The sequence below is a fragment of the Perognathus longimembris genome, chromosome 6 (genome assembly GCF_023159225.1).
Source record: "Perognathus longimembris pacificus isolate PPM17 chromosome 6, ASM2315922v1, whole genome shotgun sequence".
Lineage (NCBI taxonomy): Eukaryota > Metazoa > Chordata > Mammalia > Rodentia > Heteromyidae > Perognathus > Perognathus longimembris.
Window position 1 is genome coordinate 78722548 of NC_063166.1, and position 19295 is coordinate 78741842.

General features: G+C 54.6%; 1 protein-coding gene across 1 annotated transcript; it reads left to right on the forward strand.

Moving 5' to 3' along the window:
* The first annotated feature begins 2209 nt into the window (after positions 1–2209).
* On the forward strand, positions 2210–17441 carry Ddx27 (DEAD-box helicase 27). The gene is made up of 21 exons (XM_048349594.1): positions 2210–2328; positions 3966–4112; positions 4532–4591; positions 5036–5195; positions 6929–6972; positions 7075–7161; positions 8483–8588; positions 9159–9332; positions 10222–10372; positions 11680–11779; positions 11892–12033; positions 12621–12774; positions 13357–13438; positions 13539–13716; positions 14685–14791; positions 14893–14995; positions 16335–16429; positions 16518–16641; positions 16873–16954; positions 17118–17192; positions 17301–17441. Exons 1-21 carry the CDS (start codon positions 2236–2238, stop codon positions 17317–17319), a joined length of 2283 nt encoding a protein of 760 aa, XP_048205551.1. The 5' UTR covers positions 2210–2235; the 3' UTR covers positions 17320–17441.
* The last annotated feature ends 1854 nt before the right edge of the window (positions 17442–19295 follow it).

The following is a 19295-nucleotide window of genomic DNA, read 5'->3' on the forward strand; positions in this document are numbered from 1 at the left end:
CTTCAGGGTGTGCGTGCGTGCGTGCGTGCAATGCCAGCCACACAGGGCCCTAGGGGGCTGGAGCACGCAGAAGAAAGGCAGCAGGTTGCTGGCTGGGGGCGGGAATTTAAGACATTTTTGGTTGTCACAGCGGGTGAGGGGGCTGCCACTGACATCTAGTGGGCAGAGGCCAGGGACGCTGCCAAACATCTTGCCACACGCAGGACGGTCCCCACCAGTCCCAAATGCCAACATGGCTAAGACTGACAAATTCTTGGAGTCCTGATTCAGCCTCAGGCCTTGATTTTTTTTTTTTTGCCAGTCCTGAGGCTTGAACTCAGGGCCGGAGCACTGTCCCTGAGCTTCTTTTGCTCAAGGCTAGCGCTCTACCACTTGAGCCACAGCATCACTTCTGGCTTTTCCTGTTTATGTGGTGCTGAGGAATCAACCCAGAGCTTCATGCATGCTAGGCAAGCACTCTACCACTAAGCTATATTCCCAGCCCCAGGCCTTGATTTTATGAGGAAAAAAAAAAAGGCAGAATTGGAGCACTGTGTTGGAGCTGTGGCTCAAGTTGTAGGCTGCTAGCCTTAAGAGAGAGAAAAAAGCTCAGAGATAGCACTGAGGTCCTAAGTTCAAGCCACAGGATCGGCACCGAAAAGAAAAAAAGTCTAGAAATACCACTGCAGTGTTGCAGTGTTGCCTGCTCTTCATTCACGTCTCTGTGAGTAAAGCCGGGTATGAAACTCACCCCCACTAGAGACATCAGGTAAAACCATCTGAGATTATTGTCAAGAAAGGACACACAGGTGAGGAGGTAGAGCTATCACAACATCCTTCACCTTTGGTAGGTGGTTAAAAATTAACAACCCCTGTGGAAAACAAATCAGAGATTGCCAGAAAGCTATTATCTAGAACTCTCACGTGATCAGTTCCTCTCCTAGGTATAGGCAACCACAACTTTATTCAACCTTGAGGAAGTTCTGAGATATCTACAACACAGAAGGATCTTGGAAACATTATGCTGCATGAAGCAAGCCAGCCTCCAAAGGATATTGAGTTCTCAAAGGAAATATTAATTTATAGGCACAGGAAATAGATTAGAGCTGTTGCTCAAGGGTTGCAGTTTCTCTTTGGGCGATGGATCAGTTTTGGAAACACTGGTGAAGTTTGCACGTCTTGAATATACTTAATGGACGTACATCTGTACCTTAAGATGAATAGAATAAAAAACAACAACAACAAGGAAACGCACTTCATGCCACACACTGGCTTTGGGAAGCAGAAAATGCTCATTTGAAAGGGAAGGGTAGGGAGTGGGGTGACTTCATACAGCACGTAGGTGGTCTAGGATTTCTACAAACAAATGAGAGGTAAGCTGAGGGCTTTCCCGAGAACCCGAAGCCTCCTGGCCTGGGTTACACTCTTGGCTCTGTTCTTAGTCAGCTGTGTGACTTGGGAGCCTCTTTCCATCGCAGTCTCCTTAGCTCTAAAATGGCAAAAGCAATGTTACCTCCCCTTGGAGGGGGCTGTAAGGGTTAGATTAGTAGATCTATGTGTTTTGATCATTACTGACACATATTGTTAAATAAGTGCTCATTATTTCTTCTCTTTCTTGTAAAAATAACTCACTGTGGAGGGGAAAAAAATCTAAGAAAATAAAAATCACGATTCTGCCACCCAGGTGCTCTGTCTAAATTTTTGGCTCACAAATATGTACTGTCCCGTTATCATCACGGCGGCTGTTCAGCCTTTTTCTTTCTTTGGTTGGTCCTGGGCTGGATGGAACTCAGGGCCGGGACGCTGGCCCCGAGCGCTTTGGGCTCCAGGTGGGCGCTCTACCATCCGAACCACGGCGCCGCTCCCGGCCTTTCCTGACTCGTTTGTATCAGAGGTAAGATTCTCTCGGGGACGTCCCTGCCCAGGCTGGCTTTGAACCACGATCCTCCCGGCCGAGTAGCTAGGACGACGGGCGCGAGCCGCCGGCTGCAGGTTTCTTTAGACTTTTTCTAAACACTGCTTTCTAAAACAATGGAATTTCCTTATTAAGCTGTAGCCCCGCCCCTTGGGTTTCGTCATCGAAGCCACGCCCCCACCCCCGCATGCGCACTCTAGGAGCTGTGGTAGTGGAGCCTGGGCGGCGCTTCCTCGAGCGGAAGTGAAGGGTGACGCATGCGCACGGAGGAGGTAGCGGGCAGGGAAGGGGCGGGCTGTGCGGCGAGCTGCGCTCACTTCCGGAAGTGGTGGTTGTTCAGCATGCTGGCGGACTTGGGACTGATCGGGACCATCGGCGACGATGACGAGGTGCCGGTGGAGCCCGAGTCCGACTCCGGAGACGACGAGGAGGAGGTGTGGGCCGCGGGGGTGGGTCCCGGCGAGTGGGGACCGGTCCTCGGCGTCCTTCGGGGAGGGCCTGGCGGGACCCCAGGCTTCCCCGCAGCCCGCCCGTCCGAGCCGGGTGCCCGCTCTCGGCCTGGCTGTCTAGTCCGTGCCTTGGTGGTTGAGACCCAGAGGTGGAGTCAGCGTGGCCCCCGCCCCGTGGTGGCCACCCATCCACACCCGTGAGCACCTCAGGCCTGTGCGTGGGGGCAGCCGCGACGTCAGGCGTGGGCTCGTGGCAGCGGAGGGGCGCCCTTCTCCTGAAGCTCAGCTGGGAGTGTGATGCCCACGGGCGTTAAGCCGGGTGGCGGGGAGCGGGCCTTGCGCCTCTGACAGCCCCGGCGTCGGCCCGTCTCCACTCCCCACGGCTGCCTGCCACTGCCTTTGGGACGGCCACGGGCTCTGCAGAGCTCAGCCCTCATCTCACCTGGCCGTCCCAAGCCTGGGCCCGGGGTCATCCTGACAGCTTCCTCCTCCTCACCCACCCGGGGCTCTGCAAGCCCCCCATGAGCCTTTCCCGGGTCTCTGCCTTCTCCTTTCACACTCCCTCGTCCAGGCCACTCCTGCCCCACCCCTCCAGCCCTCACATCCCTCATATCCGCCTCTTTTCTACCTTGTCCTTCACCTAAGCAGCAGAGTGAACGGTCAGTACAAGCAGCAGCCCCGCGTACACTGACTGCTCAACAGCAACTTTTTATAGTTGGGTGGGTTTTTTGTTTGTTTTTTTTTGCTGGTTGTGGGGCTTGAACTCTGGCCCTGGGTGCTGTCCCTGAGCTCTTCAGCTCAAGGCTAGCGCTCTACCACTTGAGCCACGGTGCCACTTCATTTTCTGGGGGCTAGTTGGAGATAAGAACCTTTCCTGCTGGCTTTGAACCATGAGCCTCAGATTTGAGCCTTCCTAAGTAGCTAGGATTACAAGAGTGAGACACTACCTAGGTTTGTGTTTTTTTTTTCTTCCCCAGGCCTGGGGCTTGAACTCAGTACCTTGGCACTGTCCCTGAGCTTTTGTGCTCAAGACTAGCACTTTTAACATTTTGAGCCACAGCGCCATTTCTGGCTTTAAAGTTTTTAAAAAATTGTTATTATGAAGGTGGTGTATTGGGGGTTACACTTACATAAGTCAAGTAAAGAGTACATTTTTATTTTTATTTTTTTTGCCAGTGCTGGGGCTTGGACTCAAAGCCTGAGCACTGTTCCTGGCTTCTTTTTGCTCAAGGCTAGCACTCTGCCACTTGAGCCACAGCGCCACTTCTGGCTGTTTTCTATATATGTGGTGCTGGGGAATTGGACCCAGGGCTTCATATATAGGAGGCAAGCCCTCTTGCCACTAGGCCATATCCCCAGCGCCGAGAGTACATTTCTTTTTGGCAGTGTCACCCTTCGTTTCTGGCTTTTTGATAATTAATTGGAGATGAGTCTCATGGACTTTCCTGGCTTTGAACCATAATCCTCAAATCTTTGCCTGCTGAGTAGATAGGATTATAGGCATGAGCCACTCATGCCCAGCTCTGTGTATCTCTCTTGTCTTTTGGGCACTCCCCTTTCCTTCTTCCTGCCCCACTAGTTTTCTGTTTCTGCCCCATGGTCACCTGCCTCTTACCTTCCAGGGCCCCATCGTGCTGGGTAGGAAGCAGAAGGCCCTGCAGAAGAACCGCAGTGCCGATTTCAACCCTGATTTTATTTTCACTGAGAAGGAGGGCATGTATGATGGCAGCTGGGCCATGGCTGACGTCATGAGCCAGCTCAAGAAGAAGGTGAGGCTGACAGTGATGGGCAGTGCCAGGCTGTGATCTGTTCAAGTTGGACAGTGGGTCTCAAGGCCTAACCCTGGGAGAGAAGGTCATGAAGAACCCATAGTCCTGCTTAATACCAAAGGATAAAATGCTATAAAGTGGATATTGCAGACTTTAGTAATGAACATGAGTCTATAAGTGACATTTAGAAGTAGAAAAAATAGTGCCCAAGGCCAGCACTCTACCACTTACAGCCACAGTGACACTGCTAGTTTTCTGGTGTTTCATTGGCGATAAGAGTCTCATGGACTTTCGGGCCTGGGCTGGCTTCAAACCACGATCCTCAGATCCCAGCCTCTTGAGTAGCTAGGATTATAGGTGTGAGCCACTAGTGCCCAACTCTGACTATGTGTTTCCTTTTCGTCTGTTTTTATATGCAGAGAGCAGCCACTACTTTAGATGAGAAGATTGAGAAGGTGCGGAAGAAAAGGAAAGCAGAGGTGAGCAAGGCAGCATCTGCTTCAGGTCATGACCCTGAGCTGCCCCCGCCAGGTCCCTTTAAGTCCACTTGGAGCATGGCAGGGCAGGGCCTTCTCTCCAGGAGCTTACCACTCACATTGCCTGAAATTGGTAGCCAGCCTGCCTGCCTGCCTTCTTCCCTTCCTCCCTCCCTCCCTCCCTTCCTCCTTTCCATTTATTGTTTGGTGCTAGTACTGGGACTTGAACTTAGGGCCTTGTTCTTTCCCTTAGCTTTTTTTCCCCTCAAGGTTGGCACTCTGCCTCGTGAGCCATTTGTAGCTGTTTGCTGGTTAATTGGGGTTAAGAGCCTCACAGACTTTTCTGTGGCTTTGAACTGTGTTCTCCAGACCTCAGCCTCTGCAGTAGCTAGGATCACAGGCTCCCAGTGCCTGGCCATCCAATCTTTATGGAAATTCCTTTCCCAGGAGAAAGCAGTCAAGTCTGGGGAGTCGGAGGAGAAAGAAGCTAGGGTGGGCTGTGATCCAGAGGAGCCAGAGGACGGGGAAGGGAAGGATGAAGACTCTGCTGATGAAGAGTCAGAGACTGACTACTCCTCAGCTGATGAGAAGGTCCTCACCAAGGCAGGTAGGTGCCGCCCTGCGGTCAGACGCGGGGCCAGGAAGGGAAGTCGGTGTCTTCACACTGTGGCCCTTGCTGCCTCCCCTGCATGGAGCGTCTCCCGCCGTGCTGTGGCTCCTCGCTGTCTTGGCTCCCCTCTCCTCTTAGGGATTGTATCAGGTTGTCACACTTTGTGGGCAGTGCACATGGGTCCCAGGTTCATCTCTGCAACTATGGAGTGCTCTGCAACTATGGAGTGCTTGCTCAGCATTTCTTTTGGTTTGTGGATGGCGGTACTGGGGCTTGAGCTCAGGACCTTGCGCGCTCTCCCTTAGCTTTTTTTTGTGTGTGTGTGTGCCAGTCCTGGGCCTTGAACTCAGGGCCTGAGCACTGTCCCTGGATTCTTTTTGCTCAAGGCTAGCACTCTGCCACTTGAGCCACAGCGCCACTTCTGGCCATTCTGTATATATGTGGTGTTTGGGAATCGAACCCTGGGCTTCATGTATAGGAGGCAAGCATTCTTGCCACTAGGCCATATTCCCAGCCCCAGCTTTTTTTTATTTTTAATATTTGTTTATTTATTGTCAAAGCAATGTACAGAGGGGTTACAGTTTCATATGTAAGGCAGTGAGTACATTTCTTATCAAACTTGTTACCACCTCCTTTGTCCCTTAGCTTTTTATTCAAAGCTGGCACTGGATCACTTGAGCTACAACTCCACTTCTGGCTTATTTTTGTGTGTGATTAGTTGGAGATAGGAGTCTCATGGGGAAAGGAGGGAAATGGGGTGTGGGGGGGGGGAAATGGGTGAAAATGAAGGAGGGGATAACAGGATAACACTGATCAAAAAGAAATGTAGGGCTGGGGATATAGCCTAGTGGCAAGAGTGCTTGCCTCAAATGCATGAAGCCCTGGGTTCGATTCCCCAGCACCACATATATAGAAAATGGCCAGAAGTGGCGCTGTGGCTCAAGTGGCAGAGTGCTAGCCTTGAGCAAAAAGAAGCCAGGGACAGTGCTCAGGCCCTGAGTCCAAGGCCCAGGACTGGCAAAAAAAAAAAAAAAAAAAACAGAAATGTACTCATGACCTTACTTATGTAACTGTAACCCCTCTGTACTTCACCTTTCAATAATTTTTTTTTTTAAACCAGTGGTATTTTGTGCTTGGGAATTTGGCCTAGTGGTAGAGTGCTTGCCTAGTATACATGAAACCCTGGGTTCAATTCCTCAGCACCACATAAACAGAAAAAGCCAGAGGTGGCTCTGTGGCTCAAGAGGTAAAGTACTAGCCTTGAGCAAAAAGAAGCCAAGGACAGTGCTCATGTCCTGAGTCCCAAGCCCTAGGACTGGCAAAAAAAAAAAAAAAGAAGAAGAATGGTATTTTATCATTTTTAAAGAAATGGGGGGCAGGGGGCGGGAAGAGTCTCACAGACTTTCCTGCCTGGACTGGCTTTGAACCACAATCCTTAGATACCAGCCTCCTGAGTAGGTAGGATGTCAGGCGTGCATCATCAGCACCTGGCTTAGTGTTTTTTCTTTCTGGAAGAAGTCATGATACAGAGTTATGTGGTAACGTAGTCCAGTGTCAAGAGCCTGGACTCAGGACCATACCTGCTGGTTTGCTTCCTGTCTGACCTTCACCTTCAGAAAGGCCGAGTCGGAAGCCCCTTGTCGGTTGATCTGTGAGTTGGTCCTCACAGGGCTGCAGAGGAAAGTGGCCAGTGGTGTGAGCCACCGTCCTCGCTGTGTTTTTCTTGGTAGATACACTCAAAGTAAAGGAGCGGAAGCGGAAGAAGAAGGGACAGGTGAGTGCGGGCTTGGGAAACCGTCTTGGTAATGGGAATGACTTCAAGGTCATTGGCTTGCTTCACTGAATTCTCCTGTCTGTTTTCTGACCTCTCATGTAGGAAGCGGGAGGATTCTTTGAAGACGCCTCCCAGTATGACGAAAGCCTTTCCTTCCAGGACATGAACCTCTCCCGGCCTCTCCTGAAGGTAGCGGCCCCACCGGGCCCCCTGCTCCCCACTTTGCCTCCTTCACCTCTGCCGTCCCGTGAGCTGCCAGATCCCTGGTGGTGCCCACCTTCACACTTCCAACACCCTGCCCCTCCTGGCCCCCTACCAGTGACCTCCCTTAGCTCCCACCCCACCCTGCCCACGCTATCCTTGCTGGCCCTCACACAGACCAGGCCTCCTCTTCCCCAGGGCCTTTGTACTTGTTGCTGCCTCTGGAAGATTTCTCCTCTAGGAGTCAGTTGGGTGCTTAGCCAGTCTTGGGAGTCAGTGGCACCTTCTCCTTCCCTGGACGCCTTCACTCCTGCACTTTGTTGTTTGTTTTTGCCAGTCCTGGGGCTTGAACTCAGGGCTTGGGCATTGTCTCAGAGCTTCTATTGCTCAAAGCTAGCACTCAATCACTGGAGCCACAGCGCCACTTCCAGCTTTTTCTGTGTATGTGGTGCTGAGGAATCGAACCCAGGTCTTCATGCATGCTAGGCAAGCGCTCTACCGCTAAGCCACCTTCCCAGCCTCCTGCGCTTTTTGTCTATAGCAGTTATTTCCATGTGACTGATGTTTGTCTTTTGATCTGCTTTGTTTTTTTGGCAATATGTAGGGTTTTGAATTCAGGGCCTTGCACTCCTAGGCAGGAGTCTACCACTTGAGCTCTGCCTGCAGTCCTTTTTTTTTTTTTTTGCCAGTCCTGGGCCTTGGACTCAGGGCCTGAGCACTGTCCCTGGCTTCTTCCCGCTCAAGGCTAGCACTCTGCCACTTGAGTCACAGCGCCGCTTCTGGCCGTTTTCTGTATATGTGGTGCTGGGGAATCGAACCTAGGGCCTCGTGTATCCGAGGCAGGCACTCTTGCCACTAGGCTATATCCCCAGCCCCAGTGCCTGCCTGCAGTCCTTTTTGCTTTAGTTATTTGTTCCCTCTGGACCAACTTGGACTTCGATCCTCCTGCCTGCCCTCCTACGTAGCTTCCCTTCCACACCACCACACTTTGCTTGTTAGTTGAGATGATACCTAACAGTTTTCCAAGGCTGGCTACACACTGAGATGCTCTTGATCTCTGCCTCCTCTGTAGCTGGGATTATAGTCAGGAGCCACCGTGTCTGGCCTTCAGTCTGTGAGATTCCTGTGAGAGGCAGGACTTGTCTTTTGCTTCCTGCTGCTGGAGTAGTGCCCCATGCTGGGGGCCCTCAGTCCAAGTGGGCGAACGGATGCAGGGAGGACTGAGAATTACTGCTTACCTGGCCGCCACTGGGTTATCTCCTGTTTCGCTCCTCACTGCCTACTTAATTCACTTACCTTTCCTCCTCAGGCCATTACAGCCATGGGCTTCAAGCAACCCACCCCGATCCAGAAAGCCTGCATTCCCGTCGGTCTGCTGGGGAAGGACATCTGCGCCTGTGCCGCCACGGGGACAGGTGAGGGTCCGCGGATGGGCCAAGGGTGGCAACGGGTGGCTCTCCACAGAAGGGCTCCCGGGGGACGGCGGAGCAGATGGCCAGTTGGCTAAAGAGGCCTGGCTTCTGGAGCTGTAGTAAAAGTTTAAGCCAGGCACATTGTCTCTAATACACGGAAGCTAGGTCTAAAACACAGACACGATGGATTACCCAGGTCTCCAGGCATCCACACACAGTGAGCCGGAGGAGAGACTCTCAGGAGAGAACACAGACAAAATAATACTTATTGAAACGAGCTTCAGGAAATGAGCTTTTTCTTTTTTATTGTTGTGTTTTCTTAGCTTTATGTTCTGTATGTTCATTTATATGTCTTTGGGAGCATAAGGGGAAGCACAGAAATAGAGGGACAAGGGGTGAACCAATGCAACAATGGTACTCACTACTAGATGGCGTGTGAAGGCACACTGAGTCGAGTTGAAGGCACACCGATTCGAGTTGAAGGCACACCGAGTCAGGCAGACAGCAGGGTTTTCCATGCTCAGGTGGAGAGATCCCCACCCTCTCTCCCCATCCTCCCCTGCCTCCCTCCAGGTAAAACCGCAGCCTTCGCCCTCCCCGTCCTGGAGCGTCTCATCTACAAGCCCCGCCAGGCCCCGGTCACCCGCGTGCTGGTGCTGGTGCCCACCCGCGAGCTGGGCATCCAGGTCCACTCGGTCACCAGGCAGCTGGCTCAGTTCTGCAGCATCACCACCTGCCTGGCCGTGGGTGAGTGTCTGGCCCCCGAGGCATGAGAGGTGCTGCTGGCAGGTGCCAGGGGAGGCCTGGTGTTGATTGGATCCACCGGAAATGGGTTGTCATTTCCATAGTAGACAAGAAGGATGCAGGGGTTGTATTTCCTCCTGACACAAATAATGAATCAGCTATTATTTGGGGCAGAATTATTATTATTATTTTTTGGCCAGTCCTGGGCCTTGGACTCAGGGCCTGAGCTCTGTCCCTGGCTTCTTTTTGCTCAAGGCTAGCACTCTGCCACTTGAGCCACAGCACCACTTCTGGCCGTTTTCTGTATATGTGGTGCTGGGGAATCGAACCCAGGGCCTCATGTATACGAGGCAAGCTCTCTTGCCACTAGGCCATATCCCCAGCCCCAGAATTATTATTATTATTATTATTTTTTTGCCAGTCCTGGGCCTTGAATTCAAGGCCTGAGCACTGTTCCTGGCGTCCTTTTGCTCAAGGCTAGCACTCTGCCACTTGAGCCACAGCACCACTTCTGGCCGTTTTCTGTATATGTGGTGCTGAGGAATTGAACCCAGGGCTTCATGTATATGGGGCAAGCACTCTTGCCACTAGGCCATATTCCCAGCCCTTGGGGCAGAATTCTGTCAGTTAAGCTCTGCGTTGTCTCTAGCCTGTCTGACCTTCCTATGCCACTGGGGACCAGTGGTGACTTGTCACGGCGAAGGCAGCATCCGTTCCCACAGCTGCTGCTTCCAGTCCCTGGATCTTGCGCTCATTCTCTTCAGAGGCCTCAGTGTGTTTCAAACCCACGTAGGCCAGTCTGTCCTGTTCGCATGCGTGCGGCCTGAGCCCAGGGCAGGCAGGGTGTGTTTGGTAGCTTTGATGACGGCCTGGGTACTCGCTGCCTTTGCAGGAGGCCTGGATGTGAAGTCCCAGGAAGCGGCGCTGCGGGCGGCCCCCGATGTCCTCATAGCCACCCCTGGTCGGCTCATCGATCACCTCCACAATTGTCCTTCCTTCCACCTCAGCAGCATCGAGGTGCTCATCCTGGACGAGGCCGACAGGTGCACCTTGGGGGGGCTCTCTCTTGGGCTGGGCATGGCCCACTTCGTCACCCACATGTGCCTCGGGGCAGGTTGAGTCCCATTTTTCTGGCCTGTTTTCTGTCTTTCTGCAAAAGAGGGTTAAGATGAGCCAGCTCCAGTGTGGACTCTGCCACTTTCTGGGATGTAGATCGAATGACCCCCGAGGTCTCAACCTCGTCTGGTTTGTCCCCAGAAACAAAGGCAATTCCCATCTGTTTGTGATGAGGTGCTGGCCCCATGACCGGGTGCCCTCTTCACTCCATCCCTCCACCCACCACCCCTTCCCTCTGCTTCTCTCCTGCCTTGTGCTCACCTCTTCCTTCTGTGCCCGAGCCGGGTGAGTGGGCTCTGGATGTAGGGTTGGGGGGGGTGCGGTCAGCACCGAGCTGACTAGGCGTCACGCAGGCCTTCACAGGCCTCTGACCTTCACGTTCTTCGCTGCCGTCATTTATTTATTTATTTTCCCCAGTCATGGGGCTTGAACTCTGGGCTTGAGTGCTGTCCCTTAGCTTTTATGCACCAGGCTAGCGCTGTACTATTTTGAGCCACAGCATCAACCACTTCTGGTTTTCTGGTGGTTCATTGGAGATGAGTCTCACTGATTTTCCTGCCCAGGCTGGCTTCAAACCTCTGTCCTCAGATCTCAGCTTCCTGAGGAGCTAGGATTACAGGCGTGAGACAAGGTGCTCAGCTTCACCGCCTCTTCTTAATCCTTAGTCTGTCCAGTTATTCAGGCCCAGCTGTTAGAGCATCCTCATCTCTGATCACCTCATCTTTGCTCTGTGTCTGCTGTGGCTGCCTTCTTCACAGTGAGGAGAAGCCACAGCTTTGCCAGACAGCCTCGTCCCCCTGACAGTTTATCCGAATCTAGTCCCAGAACACGAGATGAGAGCCAGGGTGTGAACAAGGCCGAGGAGACTCTTCTAGATGAGATAGTTCCAGCTTAGGAGGTCCGGTTCTCGGACTCGAGGATGTTTGGGTGTGGCCTGCTCTCCCACTGAAGTGTGTCAGGTGTGATGTTGACACCGGCACACAGGTCAATGTCCTCCAGTGAGTGGGGGGACATTTGGGGTAAGGCATCTGGCATCTGCCTTACTCCAGATGGAGCAACACACACAGAGGCAGAGAATGTGGCACGCTGTGTCTTGATGAGTCTTGGAGAGGGTGGAGTTACAGCAATGTCATCACGGATAAAGCAGAAGAGTCCTCGGTACAGGGCATCCTGTGATAGCACCCGGGTCAGTGCGGGTCCCTGGGCCTCACCACATGCTGCCTCTGTGCCGCAGGATGCTGGACGAGTACTTCGAGGAGCAGATGAAGGAGATTATCCGCATGTGCTCCCATCACCGCCAGACCATGCTCTTCTCGGCCACCATGACGGATGAGGTGGGCCCCGGGCGGCTGTGGGCCGGGTGTGCATGGGGTCTGCCCGGGCGGCGCTGGCCTCCTTCCCCACGTCCTCGCACGGAGCTGAGCATCCGGGCTGTGTGCTCCGCAGGTGAAAGATCTGGCGTCTGTCTCCTTGAAGAATCCCGTCCGGATATTCGTGAACAGCAACACAGATGTGGCTCCCTTCCTGCGGCAGGAGTTCATCCGCATCCGGCCCAACCGGGAAGGGGATCGGGAAGCCATCGTGGCAGGTGAGCCCGGGCCAGGCCTGGCCCCGCGGCCTCAGCACCATTCATCCACCCCAGCGCTCTGCTCGAGGCCTTGCTTGCTCCCCCTGGCCCCGCCCACTGTCCGCCTCCACCCTCCTGACCCCCCCACGCGCTCCCCCCTCCTGCGAGCTCCTGCAGATGCCGGTGTCTGCTGGGACGGCTGCCTCAGCTCCTGGCTGTCCCCGCACCCGCGGCCCTCCGTTCCTCTCCTCTCTTCACACTGCAGATCCTCGCGTGCACTTGTCCTTGTTTCACTTCCTGTGCTGGCCTCTGTCCCAGAATCCCTCGCGAGTGCTCGGGTCACACCGCCTCTGCTCTCCTTGCCCCACCGAGCTCCTTCCTGCCTCCGCCCCTTACACTGGCTTTCTCCTGCCTCACCTTGGCCCCTCGGTCTTCTCATAGCTCCCCTCCCTTGTCAGCCCACGCCGTCCCCTCTCCCGAGAGGCCAGCACTCCCCTCCCGCCCGCCCCGGGGAGTTGGTTTTTCTGCCTTTGCCCTGGCGTGGGAGTTCCAGGGCCTGGGCCTGTCTGCCCCGTGCTGGCTCACTCCCCCCCCCACCCCCCCCCCAGCGCTGCTGACGAGAACCTTCCCCGACCACGTGATGCTGTTCACCCAGACCAAGAAGCAGGCGCACCGCATGCACATCGTGCTCGGGCTCCTGGGGCTGCAGGTGGGCGAGCTCCACGGCAACTTGTCGCAGACGCAGCGGCTGGAGGCGCTCCGGTACTGTTTGGGGTGGGGGGCTGTGGCTCCCCCACCTTCCCCGGAAAGTCCCCGAGGGCTTCCCCAGCTCCTCGTGGGAAAACTGGGGCTTGGGCATTGTGCTCGAGCGGTAGCGGGGACGGAGCTAGCTCGATCCCCTGCCTTGCGCAGTTGAATCGGGGCTGGTGCACCCCGGTGCCTCCTCCCGCCGCCTGTGAGGCAGACGCGGAGCCTCGCAAGCAAGAGCCTGTCTCATTCTAGTTCTGGTTGAGTGTGGCGGTGCATACTTGTAATCCCTGCCCTCGGGGGGCTTCAGCAGGAGAAATGTGAGTTTGAGACTCGAAAGGGCTGTGTGGTGAGGCCCTGAGCGCGCTCCGGTGGGATCCGCCCTCCCGCTGCTCATGGTGGCTGTCCCTGGGCAGAGCCACCCTAGCAAGGGAAGGCTGCATGTGGGTGTGTGCCGCTCCCGCTCCGGAGGAGCCAGCGATCGCAGCCCGCGCTCCGCCTCCAGTATCCCCACAGTGGCGCCGTCCCCGTGCTCGGGCCGGGCTGTCGGCGCACGTCGAGGCAGGCCTGAACAAGTCCCTCTGTGGCTCTTTCCAGGCGCTTTAAAGATGAGCAGATCGACATCCTTGTGGCCACGGATGTGGCAGCCCGTGGGCTGGACATCGAGGGGGTCAAGACGGTGAGCCGGTCCCCCTCCCTCGCTCTTGGTCGTCTTGTGCTGCCCGTCGCCCCCCACCCCCCCCGGCCGGTGCGATGGGGGCTCATTTCTGACCTTGCAGGTCATCAACTTCACGATGCCCAACACCATCAAGCACTACGTGCACCGCGTGGGGCGGACGGCCCGCGCTGGCAAGGCGGGGCGGTCCGTGTCTCTGGTGGGGGAGGAAGAGCGGAAGATGCTGAAGGAGATCGTGAAGGCGGCCAAGGCCCCAGTGAAGGCCCGCATCCTTCCTCAGGGTGCGTAGGGTCCCTTGGGAGAACCGTCCGGGACAGGCCTCAGCAGCTGTGTGGGCGAGGCTGGCCAGGGAGGCAGCTGGAACGGGCCAGGCAGGGTGCCCGGGGTCTGGGGCAGGAACAAGCGCGGTGTGTGAGCAGCTGGGAAGGAGGACTAGGGGGACCAGCGCTCAGAGGCAGGCAGGGTTAGTGCTACTCTGAGCGGAGTTTGAAACCGAGTCCCAGAGCAACAGGAAGCCTTAGAGCGGTTTTTGCCGGGGTGGTGGTGGTGATGGTTTTGAGGCAGGGTCTAGCCTTGTTGTCGAGGTTGTCCCTAAACTCCCGGGCTCAAGCGACCCTCCTGCCTCAGAGTCCAACTAGCTGAAACGACAGCTACGCACCATGCCCTGGGCTTGGGAGAGATGTAACAGAAGATCCACTTAAAAACCATGTCTTCTCCTAGCAGTAACTGAACATCTACCTGAATTTTACTGGTGACACAGTATTTGTGTTCACTCTTATTTTAAAATCCTGTCTATTATTTTTTTTTTTTTTGGCCAGTCCTGGGCCTTGGACTCAGGGCCTGAGCACTGTCCCTGGCTTCTTCCCGCTCAAGGATAGCACTCTGCCACTTGAGCCACAGCACCGCTTCTGGCCGTTTTCTGTATATGTGGTGCTGGGGAATCGAACCTAGGGCCTCGTGTATCCGAGGCAGGCACTCTTGCCACTAGGCTATATCCCCAGCCCCCTGTCTATTTTTTTTGTCAGTCACGTGGCTTGAACTCAGGGCCTGGGCACAGTCCCTGAGCTCTTTTTCTGCTCAAGGCTAGTGCTTTACCACTTTGAGGCACAGGGCCACCTCCACTTTTTGAGTGGTTAATTTGAGATGAGAGTCTCCCGGGACTTTTCTGCCCAAACTGGCTTCAAACCAACCACGATCCTCCGATCGTAGCTCGGGCTACAGGCTTGAGTCTATATTGTCATCTCTTCAGATGTGATCCTCAAGTTCCGGGACAAGATTGAAAAAATGGAGAAGGACGTGTACGCGGTGCTGCGGCTGGAGGCGGAGGAGAAGGAGCTGCAGCAGTCAGAGGCCCAGGTGTGCAGCCGGGGCCAGCGCTTGGCTCCCGAGGCGCGCGCCTAGCAGCAGAGCCGTGCACGGTGGGGGGACTGGCAGGCGTCCTTGCTCTGTCCCCACAGATCAATACAGCAAAGCGGCTCTTGGAGAAGGGGCAGGAGGCAAAAGAACAGGAGCCGGAGAGGAGCTGGTTCCAAACCAAAGAAGAGAGGAAGAAGGAAAAAAGTATGTAAGAGTCGTTCCTCAGGAAACCTCTCCTTAGCGTGGTGACGCCCACCTGTAACCCAGCTCTTAGGAAGCCAGGTTCTCAAGGCCAGCCTGAGCTACATAGCAAGACCATGTCTCAGAAATCGAAAAACCCACTGAACCTAGAGTTACCAAACACCCAGCAGTTCTCTTCCCAGGTGTACCTCCAAGAGAACTAAAATAGAGGGCTCCAGGGGTCCTTGCATTCCCTGTGTGTTGGAGCACTTGTCATAACAGTGTCCGTGTGGAATAGTGGAAGCCGGGCCCCAGTGGCTCACGCCTGTAATCCTGGCGACTCAGGAGGCTGAGTCCTGGAAAGTCCAGGCGCGAAGCCAGCAGAAATGTGTGAGAGTGCAGCACCAAAGCAGCCAGCCAGCACTCGGCTTGGAGGTGCCGTACACAGCCCCGACAGCCACGCACACTGTCGTCATAGGAGCAGAGTGTCGTTTATGTGACTCATCTCCTGTTGAAGGGCAGTGATCGTTTAGAGCCTTGTACAAGTGCTCGGCTCCAACGCAATGAGTGTGGTAGATGCACATGGTAATCCTTAAGTGTGGAACTATAGGTCAGGGTGTGCTCATCTCTCAATCTGGCAGAGACTTCAAAACCCACCCTCCATATACCTTGTACCAGCAATTTCAGAAATATTGCCTACGACTGATGGCACAAAATAATCATCATTATTATTATTATTTTTTTTTTGTGACCAGTCCTGGTGCTTGAACTCAGGGCCTGAGCACTGTCCCTGGCTTCTTCTTGCTCAAGGCTAGCACTCTGCCACTTGAGCCACAGCGCCACTTCTGGTCGTTTTCTATATATGTGGTGCTGAGGAATCGGACCCAGGGCTTCATGTATGCGAGGCAGGCACTTTACCTCTAGGCCATATTCCCAGCCCTTAGTTAACTAGTTAAGGGAATACACACACACATCATGTTTCTACGTTAAGCAGGAAGTTGTAGCCAGGTGCCAGTCTGTCGCATCTGTAATCCTAGCTACTAAGGAAGCTGAGATGGGAGGATTGAGGGTTGTAGCCAGTTGAGGCAGGGAAGTGTGAAACTCTTAGCTCCGGTTATCCACAAAAAGTTGGAAGTGGAGCTGTGGCTCAAGTGGGAGAGTTCAAGCCGTGGTAGAGGTGTGCATGTGTGCACACGCAGCTCTGTCCCTACCTGGGCTGGAGGGAGTGGGGTAGAGAGGCAGGCCCGTCTTCCTCTGCAGGCCGGGCCAGCAGCAGGTGTCGCCGCCTGTCATCGCCCTGCTCTGTAGCGCTGGACAGGGCACTGCCTGCTCCCTGCAGTCTCCCCCTTGCTTCTCATCGCAGTTGCCAAGGCCCTGCAGGAGTTTGACTTGGCTTTAAGAGGAAAGAAGAAAAGGAAGAAGTTCATGAAGGATGTGAAGAAAAAGGGGGAGATGACAGTGAGTGGCCCTGTTTTGAGATGGTGCCCGGCCGCCCTGGGTCCGAGCCGCCCGCTGCGTTCGGCCCTCAGCACGCCCTTCTCCCCAGGCGGAGGAAAGGTCCCAGTTTGAAATCCTCAAGTCTCAGATGTTTGCCGAGCGCTTGGCCAAGAGGAACCGCAGAGCCAAGCGGGCCAGGGCGATGCCTGAGGAGGAGCCGGCCAGAGGCCCCGGTAGGAGGACAGGGAGCCCCCACCTCAAATAATCTGTGCTCTAGGCAGGGAAGCATGGGAGGTAATGACAGTAGCCCCCATGTTTTGAGTAAGGGTACGTCCCGGTGTATGAGCTCTGTGGCGTGGAGTTTGGCGGCCACGTCCTTCCTTACTGGCGGCTTGGAGGAGCTGGCTGGGGAGGATGGAGGAGGGTGGGGAGGACCACGTGTGACGCATTCTTCCTGTGCATAGCTAAGAAGCAGAGGAAGATCTCGGTGTTTGACGAAGAACTCACCAACACCAGCAAGAAGGCCCTGAAACAGTATCGAGCCGGGTAGGGTTGTCCCTGAGCCCTTGGCAAACCCTTTGCTTCCCGGCCCCTCCCAATCGAAGGGTGGGCGGGGCCTGACCTCCAGGATGGCATGTGTCATGGAATGTGGGGGGGGGGGAGAGGAGGGGGGACGTGCACCTGCCCTAAGCCTGCCCTCCTCTCTCAGCCCTTCCTTTGAAGAAAGGAAACAGCTGGGGCTGCCCCACCAGAGGAGGGGAGGAGCCTTCAAGTCTAAGTCCAGGTGAGGACGGTGGGGAGCAGGGGTGAGCCCCGGGCTGCTGGCGCTGGCTCGGGCTTGCCGCCGAGCACTCGCCTGGCAAGTCTTCACTTCCGCTGGTCTTCTCAACAGGTACAAGAGGAAGAAGTAGCTGTGGCTGGCTAAGCTCCACTTGGGAAGTTGGCTTGATATGTTTTTTTTTTTCTCCATTTGTAAAAAGTTCTTGAAAGTTTTGTATTAAAAAAAAAAATTCTTTGTTTCTGTGAGCATCCCGAGGTGACCTATGGAGTGGTTTGCTACTCTCCTCTCTCTCGACCCAGAAAACCCCCCAAAAGCCAGGTGCCGGTGGCTCGCGCCTCTAAGCCTTGCTACTCAGGAGGCTGGTATCTGAGGATCATGGTTCCGTGCCATCCTGGGCAGGAAAGATCATGAGACATCTCCAGCTAACCACCAGGAAACCTGAAGTGGCTCCGTGACTCCAAGTGGTAGATTGCTAGCCTTGAGCAACAGAGTCCAGGGACAGTGCCAGGTCCTGAGTTCAAGCCCCACAACTGTCAAAAAAAGCCCCACAAAAGCATGCAAGGCAAGAGGTTCAAATCTTCATGTTCACTTAAGAACACCAGAGAAGCAACCCAGGCCACCAAGGGAATGCAAATCTGGAAAGCAGTGTGTGGAGCCAAGGCTGGTGGCTCACGCCTGTAATCCTAGCCACTCAGGAGGCTGAGATCTGAGGATCATGGTTCAAAGCCAGCCTGGGCAAAAAAAAAAAATCCCCCTAAGACTCATCTCCAATTAACTATTCAAAAACCGGAAGTGGCGTTGTGGCTCAAGTGAGCCACAAAGAGGCTTAGGGACAGCACCCAGGCCCAGTTCAGGCCCTACAACCGAGGGTGGGGGGTGGCAAGGGGGGAAGCAATGTGTGCCATACTGGCATTATGATGGTAGAGTTGGCAGGTGCCGAACATTGGGGTTGACACGGCATCAGTGGCCCCAAAAGAGTGCTGGATTTCTGCTGCACATGCAGAGTCATGCTGAGCTGAGGGTTTGGTAGACTGGTCATTGAGCACATCCAGGTGAACAAAGCACCTAAGATGTGAATGAGCTCCCCCTGTCACATTGAGAGAGCCCTTACTGAAAAGGAGGAAGAGGCAGCCCAGAAGGAACTCAAGAAACAAAAACTGGCACAGGAATGCATTTGGTATAAAATAAGTGGAAGGGAAAAACAAAAAGGCTGGGCATGGTGGCTCACTTGTGTAATCCCACTTACTCAGGATTGAAGTTTGCTTTATCAATTAAAAGCTGGGTGGGGGGCTGGGGATATGGCCTATTGGCAAGAGTGCTTGCCTCGTGTACATGAGGCCCTGGGTTCGATTCCCCAGCACCACATATACAGAAAATGGCCAGAAGTGGCACTGTGGCTCAAGTGGCAGAGTGCTAGCCTTGAGCAAAAAGAAGCCAGGGACAGTGCTCAGGCCCTGAGTCCAAGCCCAGGACTGGCCAAAAAAAAAAGCTGGGTGGGTGCATCCAAGGACTGGTACCTCACACCGTAATCCTAGCTACTCGGGAGTCAGGTCTGAGGAGCGTAATTCAAATCCAGCCCAGGCAGAAAAGAGACTTATCTCCAATTAGTGGGCAAAAAGCTGGATGTGGAGCTGTGGCTCAAGTGGTAGAGTTCTAGCCTTGAGCAAATAACCTCAGGGGCAGCACTCAGGCCCCGAGGTCGCCCCTCAAGCGCTCGAGTACAGCCACTGGGTACTAGTGGCTCCCACCTGTAATAGGAAGCTGAGGATCACAGTTTGAATGAAGCCAGCCCCGAGGTCAAGCCCAGAGCCAAAAATAAGAAGTTGGGTGCAGTGGTACAGAGTCCAAGCTGAGCTTGGCATAAACGCAAGACCTATTCAAACAATGAAAAATGAAAAGGGTGGAAGAAGGCCCGCCTATCAGTGCAGGGCCCGAGTCAAGTCCTTGCACTGATTAAAAAAAAAAAAAAGCAAAGCTAGGGGATAGTGTAAGTTTCCTGGCGTTGCCATAGCACCTTCCTTGGTTACCTGTCCACAAACACTGAAGGTTGGGGTAGGGTAGAGTATGCCTCAAGTCTGCTAGCTGCCCGCCCCGCCCCCCCCCCCC